The 17,474-nt window shown below is 35.3% G+C and overlaps 1 protein-coding gene across 1 annotated transcript in view; it reads right to left on the reverse strand.

Annotated features, from left to right (window-relative positions):
- Positions 1 to 17,474, reverse strand: part of LOC143248584 (uncharacterized) — a 46,360-nt gene that overhangs the window by 28,066 nt on the left and 820 nt on the right. The window contains exons 2-3 of the mRNA XM_076497054.1: positions 10,419 to 10,512; positions 4,031 to 4,095 (exon numbers count right to left, since the gene is read on the reverse strand). Coding sequence (XP_076353169.1) covers positions 4,031 to 4,095; positions 10,419 to 10,461 — 108 coding nt within the window. The 5' untranslated portion in view covers positions 10,462 to 10,512. The remainder of the gene's footprint in view (positions 1 to 4,030; positions 4,096 to 10,418; positions 10,513 to 17,474) is intronic.

Here is a 17,474-nt window from a genome sequence, read left to right on the forward strand (position 1 = left end):
TGAGATTGGTTATGCTACTTCATACTCTGAGAGACTGGACCAAGATGAGATTGGTTATGTTACTTCATACTCTGAGAGACTGGACCAAGATTAGATTGGTTATGCTACTTCATACTCTGAGAGAGTGGACCAAGATGAGATTGGTTATGCTACTTCATACTCTGAGAGAGTGGACCAAGATGAGAATGGTTATGCTACTTCATACTCTGAGAGAGTGGATCAAGATGAGATTGGTTATGCTACTTCATACTCTGAGAGAGTGGACCAAGGTGAGATTGGTTATGTTATTTCATACTCTGAGAGACTGGACCAAGATGAGATTGGTTATGCTACTTCATACTCTGAGAGACTGGACCAAGATGAGATTGGTTATGTTACTTCATACTCTGAGAGACTGGACCAAGATTAGATTGGTTATGCTACTTCATACTCTGAAAGAGTGGACCAAGATGAGATTGGTTATGCTACTTCATACTCTGAGAGAGTGGACCAAGATGAGATTTGTTACGTTATTACTTCATACTCTGAGAGAGTGGACCAAGATGAGATTGGTTATGTTACTTCATACTCTGAGAGACTGGACCAAGATGAGATTGGTTATGCTACTTCATACTCTGAGAGACTGGACCAAGATGAGATTGGTTATGTTACTTCATACTCTGAGAGACTGGACCAAGATGAGATTGGTTATGCTACTTCATACTCTGAGAGAGTGGACCAAGATGAGATTGGTTATGCTACTTCATACTCTGAGAGAGTGGACCAAGATGAAAATGGTTATGCTACTTCATACTCTGAGAGAGTGGATGAAGATGAGATTGGTTATGCTACTTCATACTCTGAGAGAGTGGATCAAGATGAGATTGGTTATGCTACTTCATACTCTGAGAGACTGGACCAAGATGAGATTGGTTATGCTACATCATACTCTGAGAGACTGGACCAAGATGAGATTGGTTATGTTACTTCATACTCTGAGAGACTGGACCAAGATGAGATTGGTTATGCTACTTCATACTCTGAGAGAGTGGACCAAGATGAGATTGGTTATGCTACTTCATACTCTGAGAGAGTGGACCAAGATGAGATTTGTTACGTTATTACTTCATACTCTGAAAGAGTGGACCAAGATGAGATTGGTTATGCTACTTCATACTCTGAAAGAATGGACCAAGATGAGATTGGTTATGTTACTTCATACTCTGAGAGAGTTGACCAAGATGAGATTGGTTATGTTACTTCATACTCTGAGAGAGTGGACCAAGATGAGATTTGTTATGTTACTTCATACTCTGAGAGAGTGGACCAAGATGAGATTTGTTACGTTATTACTTCATACTCTGAGAGAGTGGACCAAGATGAGATTTGTTACGTTATTACTTCATACTCTGAGAGAGTGGACCAAGATGAGATTGGTTATGTTACTTCATACTCTGAGATACTGGACCAAGATCAGATTGGTTATGCTACTTCATACTCTGAGAGACTGGACCAAGATGAGGTTGGTTATGTTACTTCATACTCTGAGAGACTGGACCAAGATGAGATTGGTTATGCTACTTCATACTCTGAGAGAGTGGACCAAGGTGAGATTGGTTATGTTACTTCATACTCTGAGAGACTGGACCAAGATGAGATTGGTTATGCTACTTCATACTCTGAGAGAGTGGACCAAGATGAGATTGGTTATGGTACTTCATACTCTGAGAGAGTGGACCAAGATGAGATTGGTTATGCTACTTTATACTCTGAGAGAGTGGACCAAGATGAGATTTGTTACGTTATTACTTCATACTCTGAGAGAGTGGATCAAGATGAGATTGGTTATGTTACTTCATACTCTGAGAAAGTGGACCAAGATGAGATTGGTTATGCTACTTCATACTCTGAGAGAGTGGACCAAGATGAGATTTGTTACGTTATTACTTCATACTCTGAGAGAGTGGATCAAGATGAGATTGGTTATGTTACTTCATACTCTGAGAAAGTGGACCAAGATGAGATTGGTTATGTTACTTCATACTCTGAGAAAGTGGACCAAGATGAGAATGGTTATGCTACTTCATACTCTGAGAGAGTGGACCAAGATGAGATTGGTTATGCTACTTCATACTCTGAGAGACTGGACCAAGATGAGATTGGTTATGCTACTTCATACTCTGAGAGACTGGACCAAGATGAGATTGGTTATGCTACTTCATACTCTGAAAGACTGGACCAAGATGAGATTGGTTATGCTACTTCATACTCTGAAAGGGTGGACCAAGCTGAGATTGGTTATGTTACTTCATACTCTGAGAGAGTGGAACAAGATTGGTTATGTTACAACGTGCTCTGAGAGAGAGCATAAAGATATGTTATGTTGCTATGTGTCTTGAGAGAGTGGATCAACTAGAACTATGTTAACATATAAAAGTCAAGATATTTCTTCTTCTCGTCTTAATGTGTGGTAGTGTATCAAGGTAAGTCATTACATTAACAGCAAAGCAACATTTGCTGAATCTGTGCTTCAGGTATAATTGTTGAAATATTCAGGTTACACCTCCTTCTTGATTGTCATTTTATGAAAGAAAAATATAGATCGGGTAAAGTTTGAACTTTGTTTTTTGAGTTTCGGGCAAAGCTACACGAGGGCTATCTGCCCTAGCCGTCCCTAATTTAACAGTGTAAGACCAGCGGGTAGGCAGCTAGGCATCACCACCCATCGCCAGCTCTTGGGCTACTTTTTTAACTAACGAATAGTGGGATTGACCGTCACATTATAACGCCCCCACGGCTGAAAGGGCTAGCATGTTTGGTAAGAGGGTGATTCGAACCCGCAACCTTCGGATTACGAGTCGAGTGCCTTAACCACCTGGCCATGCCGGGCCCAGGTTTGAACTTATAGTAATACATATTGTTTAACTATTTTTCCTATAAGCAAAGCGTCGGGTTTGAATCTCTTTTGGTTTTAGTTTTCACTTCTCAGAGACAAATTATACCTTTAGGCCCAAATGACTCAGTTGTATACAGTAAACGTTTTGCTGTTATTACAGGTAATTTTTTTTTTTTTACTATTTATATGAATATAATTATATTATTTCGCTTGATTCAACAGTTTCTAAACAACAAGGCTTGATTACAAATATATTTGTGCACAACCAGCTATATGTGCTCGCATTTTATACAGTGTACTTGAAGCGTTTTCATGAAATGCATGACTAAAAACAGTATTAAACAATCTAAAGAAACATCAAATAAGTGACGACCAAATCTTTAAATTCATTTAAAACTATAAAAGTATCTTACTTCTAGCAGATATGACTTAAAATTCACTGTGATCTAATACATGTCGTTATTTTTGTTGTTGCTGTTGGTAAAGAATGTTTTATAAAACAAACTGTTACGTTTGTTTCAGTGTGAGACTTTTATGGTTCACAAGAAGACAAAAGTATTTAATTTCTAAAAAAAAAGCCACGAGATTGTAAACACCTTTGATTTTTGTCAAATGTTTGCTTGAGAGGGCAAGCTTGAAAGCTTATAACGCTAAAAACCGGGTTTCGATACCCTTTGTGGACACAACACAGGTAGTCTATTTTGGAACTTTCTGCTAAAAAAGGAGTCCACAGTATTACATCTGTAAGTACGAAATATTACAAATCTAAAATCCGGGTTTCGATACCCATGATGATGGGCACAGTACTGTTAGCCCATTGTGGTGATTTGTTTTTAACTGTAAACAAAAAATAGCTCCTCCTACTAAACACCAAATACTTTGTGCTGTAAAGAGAAAGAAATAATTTTTACTGCTACTAGAACCTAACTGTTCACTAATGTATAACATAATGTTTAGGGCCAACAAGGAACGTTTCGATCTATCTTATCTATCTCATCCTCTAAATTAAAAACAAAACAAAACAATAAAAACTATTAAATAAAAGTTGTTGTTCTTTTTTAAAACTTAAAGCCAACATGAAAACACAAGGGAGTTTTTAGTAGGTGATCCAGGTTTTAAAAAGCAACAGAAACTTCATAGATACATTAGGCTTACCAAAATTGGGATGTTAGGCTTAGTGAACTCTGTGGTTGTCACCTTCGTGTCGTCTGCAGAAAATGCTATTGGGAAAAAAAAAAAAAAAGTAAAGTAAAGCTAATAACAGGACACTCATACAAAAAAAAACAACAGTTTGTTTTATTGCTAATCGCAACAAAGATAGCCCGTTGTGTAATTTTGCACTTAACAACAAACAAAATACGAAATCCATATCACATTTCCTGTAACACTGACGTTAAAAATAAAGATGCTAATAACATATTCCTTGAAATGCGTTATTTGTATCATTTCAAATAGGATTATTATATAGCACAAATATTTTCAAAACCCTGACATGGAGTGAACAATTTGTTATTAATAGCAAATAAATATGAACACGTTGTATTTATAGATAACACTACTGTTGTTAAGATAAGACTTCAAGTTAATAATTCTGTTATAGCAACGAAATAATTTAGAATAGTTATAGGTAAAGTTCAAAGTTGATGTACATTTATAATATGGAGGGTACGTTCGTATGTTTACTAACTCTTATTTTGTTTCTGCTTATTTCATTTTTAGCATACAAAGTTCAAGGTCATTATCATACGTCACGGCCTCGAGTTCAAGTGACGAAAGGTTCCTTTGTGTGTTTAGTCGTGTTAGCTTTTCCAAAGCCTTCAGAGAATCTTATTGCGATAATTTCAATCAAATCTGCTTTTCTTTCCAGAACTTTCTGTGTATAACACATTCGTACACAAAAATCTTGTTTTTATAAGTAGGAAGGTCAACCAGTTTTAAAAGAACATCTGTGTATGTTTGTCTCTCTGTTGATGTTCGTTTTTATTAGTAGGAAGATCAAGCAGTTTTAATAGAACATCTGTGTATGTTTGTCTCTCTGTTGATGTTCGTTTTTATAAGTAGTAAGATCAACCAGTTTTAATAGAACATCTGTGTATGTTTGTCTCTCTGTTGATGTTCGTTTTTATAACTAGGAAGATCAACCAGTTTTAATAGAACATCTGTGTATGTTTGTCTCTCTGTTGATGTTCGTTTTTATAAGTAGGAAGATCAACCAGTTTTAATAGAACATCTGTGTGTGTTTGTCTCTCTGTTGATGTTCGTTTTTATAAGCAGTAAGATCAACCAGTTTTAATAGAACATCTGTGTATGTTTGTCTCTCTGTTGATGTTCGTTTTTATAAGTAGGAAGATCAACCAGTTTTAATAGAACATCTGTGTATGTTTGTCTCTCTGTTGATGTTCGTTTTTATAAGTAGGAAGATCAACCAGTTTTAATAGAACATCTGTCTCTCTGTTGATGTTCGTTTTTATAAGTAGGAAGATCAACCAGCTTTAATAGAACACCTGTGTATGTTTGTCTCTCTGTTGATGTTCGTATTTATAAGTAGGAAGATCAACCAGCTTTAATAGAACATCTGTGTATGTTTGTCTCTCTGTTGATGTTCGTTTTTATAAGTAGTAAGATCAACCAGTTTTAATAGAGCATCTGTGTATGTTTATCTCTCTGTTGATGTTCGTTTTTATAAGTAGGAAGATCAACCAGTTTTAATAGAACATCTGTGTATGTTTGTCTCTCTGTTGATGTTCGTTTTTATAAGTAGGAAGATCAACCAGTTTTAATAGAACATCTGTCTCTCTGTTGATGTTCGTTTTTATAAGTAGGAAGATCAACCAGCTTTAATAGAACACCTGTGTATGTTTGTCTCTCTGTTGATGTTCGTTTTTATAAGTAGTAAGATCAACCAGTTTTAATAGAACATCTGTGTGTGTTTGTCTCTCTGTTGATGTTCGTTTTTATAACTAGGAAGATCAACCAGTTTTAATAGAACATCTGTGTATGTTTGTCTCTCTGTTGATGTTCGTATTTATAAGTAGGAAGATCAACCAGTTTTAATAGAACATCTGTGTGTGTTTGTCTCTCTGTTGATGTTCGTTTTTATAAGCAGTAAGATCAACCAGTTTTAATAGAACATCTGTGTATGTTTGTCTCTCTGTTGATGTTCGTTTTTATAAGTAGGAAGATCAACCAGTTTTAATAGAACATCTGTGTATGTTTGTCTCTCTGTTGATGTTCGTTTTTATAAGTAGGAAGATCAACCAGTTTTAATAGAACATCTGTCTCTCTGTTGATGTTCGTTTTTATAAGTAGGAAGATCAACCAGCTTTAATAGAACACCTGTGTATGTTTGTCTCTCTGTTGATGTTCGTATTTATAAGTAGTAAGATCAACCAGTTTTAATGGAACATCTGTGTATGTTTGTCTCTCTGTTGATGTTCGTTTTTATAAGTAGTAAGATCAACCAGTTTTAATAGAGCATCTGTGTATGTTTATCTCTCTGTTGATGTTCGTTTTTATAAGTAGGAAGATCAACCAGTTTTAATAGAACATCTGTGTATGTTTGTCTCTCTGTTGATGTTCGTTTTTTATAAGTAGGAAGATCAACCAGTTTTAATAGAACATCTGTCTCTCTGTTGATGTTCGTTTTTTATAAGTAGGAAGATCAACCAGCTTTAATAGAACACCTGTGTATGTTTGTCTCTCTGTTGATGTTCGTATTTATAAGTAGTAAGATCAACCAGTTTTAATGGAACATCTGTGTATGTTTGTCTCTCTGTTGATGTTCGTTTTTATAAGCAGTAAGATCAACCAGTTTTAATGGAACATCTGTGTATGTTTGTCTCTCTGTTGATGTTCGTTTTTATAAGTAGGAAGATCAACCAGCTTTAATAGAACATCTGTGTATGTTTGTCTCTCTGTTGATGTTCGTTTTTATAACTAGGAAGATCAAGCAGTTTTAATAGAACATCTGTGTATGTTTGTCTCTCTGTTGATGTTCGTATTTATAAGTAGGAAGATCAACCAGTTTTAATAGAACATCTGTGTGTGTTTGTCTCTCTGTTGATGTTCGTTTTTATAACTAGGAAGATCAACCAGTTTTAATAGAACATCTGTGTATGTTTGTCTCTCTGTTGATGTTCGTATTTATAAGTAGGAAGATCAACCAGTTTTAATAGAACATCTGTTTGTGTTTGTCTCTCTGTTGATGTTCGTTTTTATAAGCAGTAAGATCAACCAGTTTTAATAGAACATCTGTGTATGTTTGTCTCTCTGTTGATGTTCGTTTTTATAAGTAGGAAGATCAACCAGTTTTAATAGAACATCTGTCTCTCTGTTGATGTTCGTTTTTTATAAGTAGGAAGATCAACCAGCTTTAATAGAACACCTGTGTATGTTTGTCTCTCTGTTGATGTTCGTATTTATAAGTAGTAAGATCAACCAGTTTTAATGGAACATCTGTGTATGTTTGTCTCTCTGTTGATGTTCGTTTTTATAAGCAGTAAGATCAACCAGTTTTAATAGAACATCTGTGTATGTTTGTCTCCCTGTTGATGTTCGTTTTTATAAGCAGTAAGATCAACCAGTTTTAATAGAACATCTGTGTATGTTTGTCTCTCTGTTGATGTTCGTTTTTATAACTAGGAAGATCAAGCAGTTTTAATAGAACATCTGTGTATGTTTGTCTCTCTGTTGATGTTCGTATTTATAAGTAGGAAGATCAACCAGTTTTAATAGAACATCTGTGTGTGTTTGTCTCTCTGTTGATGTTCGTTTTTATAACTAGGAAGATCAACCAGTTTTAATAGAACATCTGTGTATGTTTGTCTCTCTGTTGATGTTCGTATTTATAAGTAGGAAGATCAACCAGTTTTAATAGAACATCTGTGTGTGTTTGTCTCTCTGTTGATGTTCGTTTTTATAAGCAGTAAGATCAACCAGTTTTAATAGAACATCTGTGTATGTTTGTCTCTCTGTTGATGTTCGTTTTTATAAGTAGGAAGATCAACCAGTTTTAATAGAACATCTGTGTATGTTTGTCTCTCTGTTGATGTTCGTTTTTATAAGTAGGAAGATCAACCAGTTTTAATAGAACATCTGTCTCTCTGTTGATGTTCGTTTTTATAAGTAGGAAGATCAACCAGCTTTAATAGAACACCTGTGTATGTTTGTCTCTCTGTTGATGTTCGTATTTATAAGTAGTAAGATCAACCAGTTTTAATGGAACATCTGTGTATGTTTGTCTCTCTGTTGATGTTCGTTTTTATAAGTAGGAAGATCAACCAGTTTTAATAGAACATCTGTGTATGTTTGTCTCTCTGTTGATGTTCGTTTTTATAAGTAGGAAGATCAACCAGTTTTAATAGAACATCTGTCTCTCTGTTGATGTTCGTTCTTATAAGTAGGAAGATCAACCAGCTTTAATAGAACACCTGTGTATGTTTGTCTCTCTGTTGATGTTCGTATTTATAAGTAGTAAGATCAACCAGTTTTAATGGAACATCTGTGTATGTTTGTCTCTCTGTTGATGTTCGTTTTTATAAGCAGTAAGATCAACCAGTTTTAATAGAACATCTGTGTATCTTTGTCTCCCTGTTGATGTTCGTTTTTATAAGCAGTCAGATCAACCAGTTTTAATAGAACATCTGTGTATGTTTGTCTCTCTGTTGATGTTCGTTTTTATAACTAGGAAGATCAAGCAGTTTTAATAGAACATCTGTGTATGTTTGTCTCTCTGTTGATGTTCGTATTTATAAGTAGGAAGATCAACCAGATTTAATAGAACATCTGTGTGTGTTTGTCTCTCTGTTGATGTTCGTTTTTATAACTAGGAAGATCAACCAGTTTTAATAGAACATCTGTGTATGTTTGTCTCTCTGTTGATGTTCGTATTTATAAGTAGGAAGATCAACCAGTTTTAATAGAACATCTGTGTGTGTTTGTCTCTTTGTTGATGTTCGTTTTTATAAGCAGTAAGATCAACCAGTTTTAATAGAACATCTGTGTATGTTTGGCTCTCTGTTGATGTTCGTTTTTATAAGTAGGAAGATCAACCAGTTTTAATAGAACATCTGTGTATGTTTGTCTCTCTGTTGATGTTCGTTTTTATAAGTAGGAAGATCAACCAGTTTTAATAGAACATCTGTCTCTCTGTTGATGTTCGTTTTTATAAGTAGGAAGATCAACCAGCTTTAATAGATCATCTGTCTCTCTGTTGATGTTCGTTTTTATAAGTAGGAAGATCAACCAGCTTTAATAGAACACCTGTGTATGTTTGTCTCTCTGTTGATGTTCGTATTTATAAGTAGTAAGATCAACCAGTTTTAATGGAACACCTGTGTATGTTTGTCTCTCTGTTGATGTTCGTTTTTATAAGCAGTAAGATCAACCAGTTTTAATAGAACATCTGTGTATGTTTGTCTCCCTGTTGATGTTCGTTTTTATAAGCAGTAAGATCAACCAGTTTTAATAGAACATCTGTGTATGTTTGTCTCTCTGTTGATGTTCGTTTTTATAAGCAGTAAGATCAACCAGTTTTAATAGAACATCTGTGTATGTTTGTCTCTCTGTTGATGTTCGTTTTTATAAGTAGGAAGATCAACCAGCTTTAATAGAACATCTGTCTCTCTGTTGATGTTCGTTTTTATAAGTAGGAAGATCAACCAGTTTTAATAGAACATCTGTCTCTCTGTTGATGTTCGTTTTTATAAGTAGGAAGGTCAACCAGCTTTAATAGAACATCTGTGTATGTTTGTCTCTCTGTTGATGTTCGTATTTATAAGTAGTAAGATCAACCAGTTTTAATGGAACATCTGTGTATGTTTGTCTCTCTGTTGATGTTCGTTTTTATAAGTAGGAAGATCAACCATCTTTAATAGAACATCTGTGTATGTTTGTCTCTCTGTTGATGTTCGTTTTTATAAGTAGGAAGATCAACCAGTTTTAATAGAACATCTGTGTGTGTTTGTCTCTCTGTTGATGTTCGTTTTATAAGTAGGAAGATCAACCAGTTTTAATAGAACATCTGTGTATGTTTGTCTCTCTGTTGATGTTCGTTTTTAGAAGTAGGAAGGTCAACCAGTTTTAATAGAACATCTGTGTATGTTTGTCTCTCTGTTGATGTTCCTTTTTATAAGTAGGAAGATCACCCAGCTTTAATAGAACATCTGTGTATGTTTGTCTCTCTATTGATGTTCGTTTTTATAAGTCACACCAAACTTGCTCGTCCTTCAGCTGTGGGAGTGTTATAATGTTTTGGTCAATTCTACTATTCGTTGATAAAAGAGTAGCCCAAGAGTTGGCGATGGGTGGTGCTGACTAGCTGCCTTCTTTCTACTCTTACACCTCTAAATGAGGGACAGCTAATGCAGATAGCCCTCGTGCAGCTTTGCGTGAAATTCAAACAAACAAACAAACTTAAGTTACGGGTAAACAATCTAAAAATAATTCGAATTTCTTTCAACTTTCGTATAGCAACCAAGGCTCACTAATCTTGTTAGTGTAGTTCCTCTGAAATCTTCGGCTTGATAAAATTAGCATTACTTACCAGAAATAGCAACGGAAAGGAGAACGGTAACCCAGGTAACCATTTTTTGTTTTCTTCACCTCATACTCTCGAATCCAGATCACGAAATTTCAGCCTGTGCGTGAAAACAAGAACGCACTGTTAGGGTTAAGAGATAATTGCGTTTATTTTAACTTCATCAATAACAACAGTTTTACTAGAAAATACGCGCATAACTTTATGCTCAAGAGAAATATATAGGCGTGATTAACATAATTTTAGGCAAAATTTACACACGCACAGATAAAAGTATGTTGATATGGGTGAGTAATTACACGAGATGCTTTGTGCCATATTACACCACAATGCCGGCGATAATAACCTATGCAGTGAGGTAGCGTTTCTCAAACGTTTTTTGGCCATGGAATACTTTTCAGTTGAGAAAGGTTACGGAACACTCATAACATTTTTGTGAGTTTGGTTTTGAAATTAAAAATAGATGCATTAGTTTACAGATATTTATATTACAAGAACAAACAAAAATAAAGAATAATCAGACAGAACACATTAAAAATATATTATTTAAAAACATTCGATAAGAAACTACTTTAAAGTGTAACTAATATTTGATAAAGATTACATTTTAATGGGATTGGTATTTTTGCGTTTTCTGATTATAAATTCTCTTAACATCACGAGCAATATTTGAAAGCTGAATTCTCAAATTAGAGTCAACATCTACTTCTATTCATAGAGTGGATTAAGGCGTTTGATTCGTAATCTAAGGGTCGTGAATTCGAATCCCCGTCGCACCAAACATGCTCGCCCTTTCAGCTGTGGGGACGTTATAATGTGACAGTCAATCCCACTACTCGTTGGTAAAAGAGTACCTCAAGAATTGGCGGTGGGTGGTGATGACTAGCTGCCTTCTCTCTAGTGTCACACTGCTAAATTACGGACAGCTAGTGCAGGTAGCCCTCGCGTAGCTTTGCGCGAAATTTCGAAATAAGTAAAATAAACCAGACATGTAAAGCCAAACGACAAGTAACTTTCATTATACTCTCGTTTCGGTTTGTTATCGCTTGTTTCTAATTTAATATTGTTAGCTCAATGTTCTATCACTTTAAATAGCTCACTGTTAGTAACGGAGTTTTTGGCAATAAAAGACTGAAAACGGTCATCCTTATTTTGAACTGCATCAATATTTTGATCATTTTGTTAAATTTTTTTTGAAGTGTAAAAGGCTTTCATTTCGTTTCTACTGAGAACCCGTGTAAACACTAGACATGTGAAATATCGATGAAGAGAGTATGTTGTACGCGCAGCGCCCTCTGCATCCATATTTTGCAACGCTAGCAAATACCGATGAGATGCTAGATTTTAACATTATTAATTTATATATTTTATTTATGTATTTAATTAAATTACATATTAATTAATTTTTACATTCTTAAGCCTATAAAATTGCATGGGTATAAACTTCTCCACTAAGATATATATTTTTTTCTTCCAATCGTTATTGTTTAATTCTAATACACAGAAAAATATTTTATAATAAGTTATGGTCGTACAAAAGGTGTTGAATATTTTATTAAAATTTAAGGTCATGATTTTGTCATGAAGTACTTATTAATGTGAAACGGAACACCAGTGTTCCGTGGATCATAGTTTGTGAAACGCCGCAGTAAATAATATGGTCGCTGTTACGTTCTTTTTATTGGAATCTGATACAGCGCCAGTAAAGAAAAAATTGTTTTAAAATATTATCTCTCTTATTGTAGTATAATACCAAACAAATTACCAATCTATAAATCAACCCTGACCGCTATGAGACGTCACGTACCATAACAATCTATAAATCAAGCTACGCCGTTATGAGGCGTTACGTATCTTAATAACCGATATTTTACAAATGCTGATATGAATAGCTCGTGTGTTGCATGCCCAGCCGACCTCTTTAGTTCTGACATTAACGAAAGGCCTCGTCAGCTGCTGCGTGTACCCCACATATACAACCGATATATAAATCATTCTTGGTTGTCACAAGTGCGTTCTATGCCTTATAACCAAGTAATGGAACAATATACCAACTAATTTATTAAAGTTTTTATTATTATTCGTTTCTATAGATACTTGGTAAGGCACAGGAAATCACATTCACGTACTATTTGATTGTTATATTACCAGTTGTTGTTTAGGGATATTGATAACATATATAGGGTTTTGTTGTCACTTACATCATGAAGTGTGTGTGTTTGCTTATAGCAAAGTCGCATAGGGCTATCTGCTGAGTCCACCGAGAGGAATCGAACCCCTGATTTTAACGTTGTTAATCTGTAGACTTACCGCTGTACCAGAGGGGTACGACATCATTAAGTATACGGTTTTAACAGCTGAGAAACGACACTGCAACATTTGTTATTCTAAAGTGGAACGCTGTCGTTTTGTGGTCGCTTATATCATTAAGTATAAGGTTTTACATTTCCACATTTTTAAGGAATATTATTGGTGATTACGTTTGTTTGTTTTTCATATTAACCATAACGATAATCAGTTGTGATAATGCGTTAAAATTATTCAAATATTCAACTTTACTTATGAGAAAGCTTCCTTTAAATTCTCTCAATGCAAATCAGTGGTAAACTTGAGGGATTACAACGTTAAAACTGGGAGTTCAATCATACCGTAGGTATAGCTTAGATAGTTCATTGTGCAACTTATGAAACAAAACAAATAAAAAGTGACTCAACGCAAACAATATTATACACTATGCCTAAAATTTAGTACCATTTCTACCCGCAAACGGTTCTTCCGCAAAGTATATTTTGAAAAAGTTGGTTTTAAAACTGTTATTTCAAGTTTAAATTGTTTTTAATTTGTTAAACACTATAATACTTTATCAGTGAAATACTTAAATAAAAATTTCAAAAATACGGTTCCAAACTTTGCTTAATCTCATTATTTTCTATCTTAGAGGTTATTTTACATTGTTAACTTATATATATAGATTAAAGTCTAGATATCCTCAGCTGACTGAACTTCGTGGTATACTATTGGGATCACGGCCGAAAATATCGCTAACAGCGAGTGTAGCGAAACGGAGAAACAATGCATTATATTCTTCCTCGGTTAAAACGCTAAAATATTATATTTAGTTAGCTATTATCGTCACCAGGTTACATTTTTAGTTATGACCTATATAGATAGCCCTTGTTTTGTTCAGAAATAAATATAAAAACAAGAAAATCGATAACCCAAATTCTTTCGGAACCTCTTCGAATTTCATGGTTGACTTGGAAATTCATTAGATTATTACATATTTCATTGTGTTTTGTTTGTTTGTTTTTCTTTCGTATGTTCGATTTTTTGTTTGTCATAAGCCTTGAACCGTAGAACACTGGAATAGATCGTGAAGGAAAGTTCTGACATTTCCCGTCATACATTGCATGTGATATTTTCAGCATTAGCTGGAAACCTAATCAAACATTCTCTCAAATTAAGAAATAGAACTTTAAACTGTAAAAAAATAAAAAAACAGTCAGTATACGGTAGCCATGTTATACATATCTTCAAGTACATCGGTATCACACACGTGTGTAGGTCAGCGTATACTGACACCAGGCTATGACTTAGGCTTTACCAGTAAGTGTGTGTAGGTTAGCATTTACTAACACCAGGCTATGACTTAGGCTTTACCAGTAAGTGTGTGTAGGTTAGCGTATACTGACACCAGGCTATGACTAAGGCTTCACCAGTAAGAATGTGTAGGTTAGCGTATACTGACACCAGGCTATGACTAAGGTCATAGTAAGTAAGTATGTGTAGGTTAGCATTTACTAACACCAGGTTATAACTGCACCAGTATAACTAAGGCTTTTAGTTTAGTTTTTAACAAATAGAGGGGTTGGATAAAGTTCCGGTGAAAAGATCCCAACTCTTATCTGTAGTTAAGTCGAGTTGACCTAATTCGCTGGAATATGTTGTGATTATACATTTCTCTCCACAGACAAAGATACCGGAACCGTAATGGCAAACAAAAGACGATATTTTGTGGTTACTGATACGGGCGGCAGGTTTACATCAATGTAACAATGGAGACAGCGAAACGAAAACAGGAAGTTGTTTCAAAGAAAAGTGGCTGAAAAGAAAACGGTCTGAGCGGGTTGAAACGCACTGAGATGTGGCTGCTGTTAATATATATGTGTGTGTTTGTAACTTTCAATTAAATAAATGTTTTAAAGAAGTTAAAAACATAAAGATTTGAATACAAACTTGACATGTAACGAGAGGGTTGTTGTAGTTTTGAATTAGACACAAAGCTACATATTGGGCTATCTGTGATCTGCCCACCACGGGTATCGAAACCCGGTTTTTAGCGTTGTAAGTCCGCAGACATACCGCTGAGCCACTAGGGGGCGTAACAAGAGGGAAGTAACAGTTTAGTGCTACATGAATAAAGAAATGTCTTTGGGAGTGAGGAATACAAGCGAGAGGACACCTGGCGCCCTCAGAACATTTTATTATATTTCTAGTATTAGCTAGAGAGAGATTGAATAAAGAAATGTCTTTGGAAGTGAGGAATACAAGCGAAAGGACCTCTGGCGGTCTCGGAACATTTTTTTATATTTCTAGTGTTAGCTAGGGAGAGATCAACAACCAGCTTTGAAACATAATTTATTTTCATTTTTCATTTACCTTTACAGTAGTTCCCCGCTAGTACAGCGGTAAGTCTACGGATTTACAACGCTAAAATCAGGGGTTTGATTCCCCTCAGTGGATTCAGCAGCTAGCCCGATGTGGCTTTGCTATAAGAAAACACACACACCTTTACAGTAGAGTGTTACACGTCACATAAAAAGATCCCTGAAGTGAACGCGCTCTACTATAGGTTTTGGACGTGGAATTCTGTTTAAAACATTTCTGAGAAACATTATTTTATTACTAGACATGGCTTTGACCCAAGTGTTTCCTTGACTTGCTTGTTTGTTTGTTAATAAACACAAAACAACACAATGGACTATCTGTGGTGCGCCCACTACGATAATTGAAACCCAGTCGTTTGCGATGTGAACCTGCAGACTTACCGTTGAAACACTGGGGACAGATTGGTTTGGTTTGTTTTGAATTTCGCGCAAAACTACTGGAGGGCTATCTGCACTAGTCGTCCCTAATTTACCAGTGTAAAACTAGAGGAAAAGCAGCTAGTCATCACCAACTACCGCCAACTCTTGGGCTACTCTTTTATCAACGAATAGTGGGATTGACTATCACATTATAACGCCCCCACGGCTGAAAGGGCGAGCATGTTTGGTGTGACGGGGATTCGAACCCGCGACCTTTAGATTACGAGTCGAATGCCTTAACCACTGGGGATAGAGACGTAACTTTCACATAAGTATTTCTTTCCAGTAACCACTAGAGGGACATCAGTTTGATATAAATGTTTCCTTACAGTACCCACTAGAAGGACATGAGTTTGATATAAATGTTTCCTTACAGTACCCACTAGAAGGACATGAGTTTGATATAAATGTTTCCTTACAGTACCCACTAGAAGGACATGAGTTTGATATAAATGTTTCCTTACAGTACCCACTAGAAGGACATGAGTTTGATATAAATGTTTCCTTACAGTACCCACTAGAAGGACATGAGTTTGATATAAATGTTTCCTTACAGTACCCACTAGAAGGACATGAGTTTGATATAAATGTCTCCTTACAGTACCCACTAGAAGGACATGAGTTTGATATAAATGTTTCCTTACAGTACCCACTAGAAGGACATGAGTTTGATATAAATGTTTCCTTACAGTACCCACTAGAAGGACATGAGTTTGATATAAATATTTCCTTACAGTACCCACTAGAAGGACATGAGTTTGATATAAATGTTTCCTTACAGTACCCACTAGAAGGACATGAGTTTGATATAAATGTTTCCTTACAGTACCCACAAGAAGGACATGAGTTTGATATAAATGTTTCCTTACAGTACCCACTAGAAGGACATGAGTTTGATATAAATGTTTCCTTACAGTACCCACTAGAAGGACATGAGTTTGATATAAATGTTTCCTTACAGTACCCACTAGAAGGACATGAGTTTCATATAAATGTTTCCTTACAGTACCCACTAGAAGGACATGAGTTTGATATAAATATTTCCTTACAGTACCCACTAGAAGGACATGAGTTTGATATAAATGTTTCCTTACAGTAACCACTAGAAGGACATGAGTTTGATATAAATATTTCCTTACAGTACCCACTAGAAGGACATGAGTTTGATATAAATGTTTCCTTACAGTACCCACTAGAAGGACATGAGTTTGATATAAATGTTTCCTTACAGTAACCACTAGAAGGACATGAGTTTCATATAAATGTTTCCTTACAGTACCCACTAGAAGGACATGAGTTTCATATATATGTTTCCTTACAGTAATCACTAGAAGGACATGAGTTTGATATAAATGTTTCCTTACAGTACCCACTAGAAGGACATGAGTTTGATATAAATGTTTCCTTACAGTAACCACTAGAAGGACATGAGTTTGATATAAATATTTCCTTACAGTACCCACTAGAAGGACATGAGTTTCATATAAATGTTTCCTTACAGTAACCACTAGAAGGACATGAGTTTCATATAAATGTTTCCTTACAGTACCCACTAGAAGGACATGAGTTTCATATAAATGTTTCCTTACAGTAACCACTAGAAGGACATGAGTTTCATATAAATGTTTCCTTACAGTAACCACTAGAAGGACATGAGTTTGATATAAATGTTTCCTTACAGTAACCACTAGAAGGACATGAGTTTCATATAAATGTTTCCTTACAGTAACCACTAGAAGGACATGAGTTTGATATAAATGTTTCCTTACAGTACCCACTAGAAGGACATGAGTTTGATATAAATGTTTCCTTACAGTACCCACTAGAAGGACATGATTTGATATAAATGTTTCGTTACAGTACCCACTAGAAGGACATCAGTTTAATATAAATGTTTCCTTACAGTACCCACTAGAAGGACACGAGTTTGATATAAATATTTCCTTACAGTACCCACTAGAAGGACATGAGTTTG

This window comes from Tachypleus tridentatus, chromosome 4, assembly GCF_004210375.1.
Source record: "Tachypleus tridentatus isolate NWPU-2018 chromosome 4, ASM421037v1, whole genome shotgun sequence".
In the NCBI taxonomy this organism is placed as follows: Eukaryota; Metazoa; Arthropoda; class Merostomata; order Xiphosura; family Limulidae; genus Tachypleus; species Tachypleus tridentatus.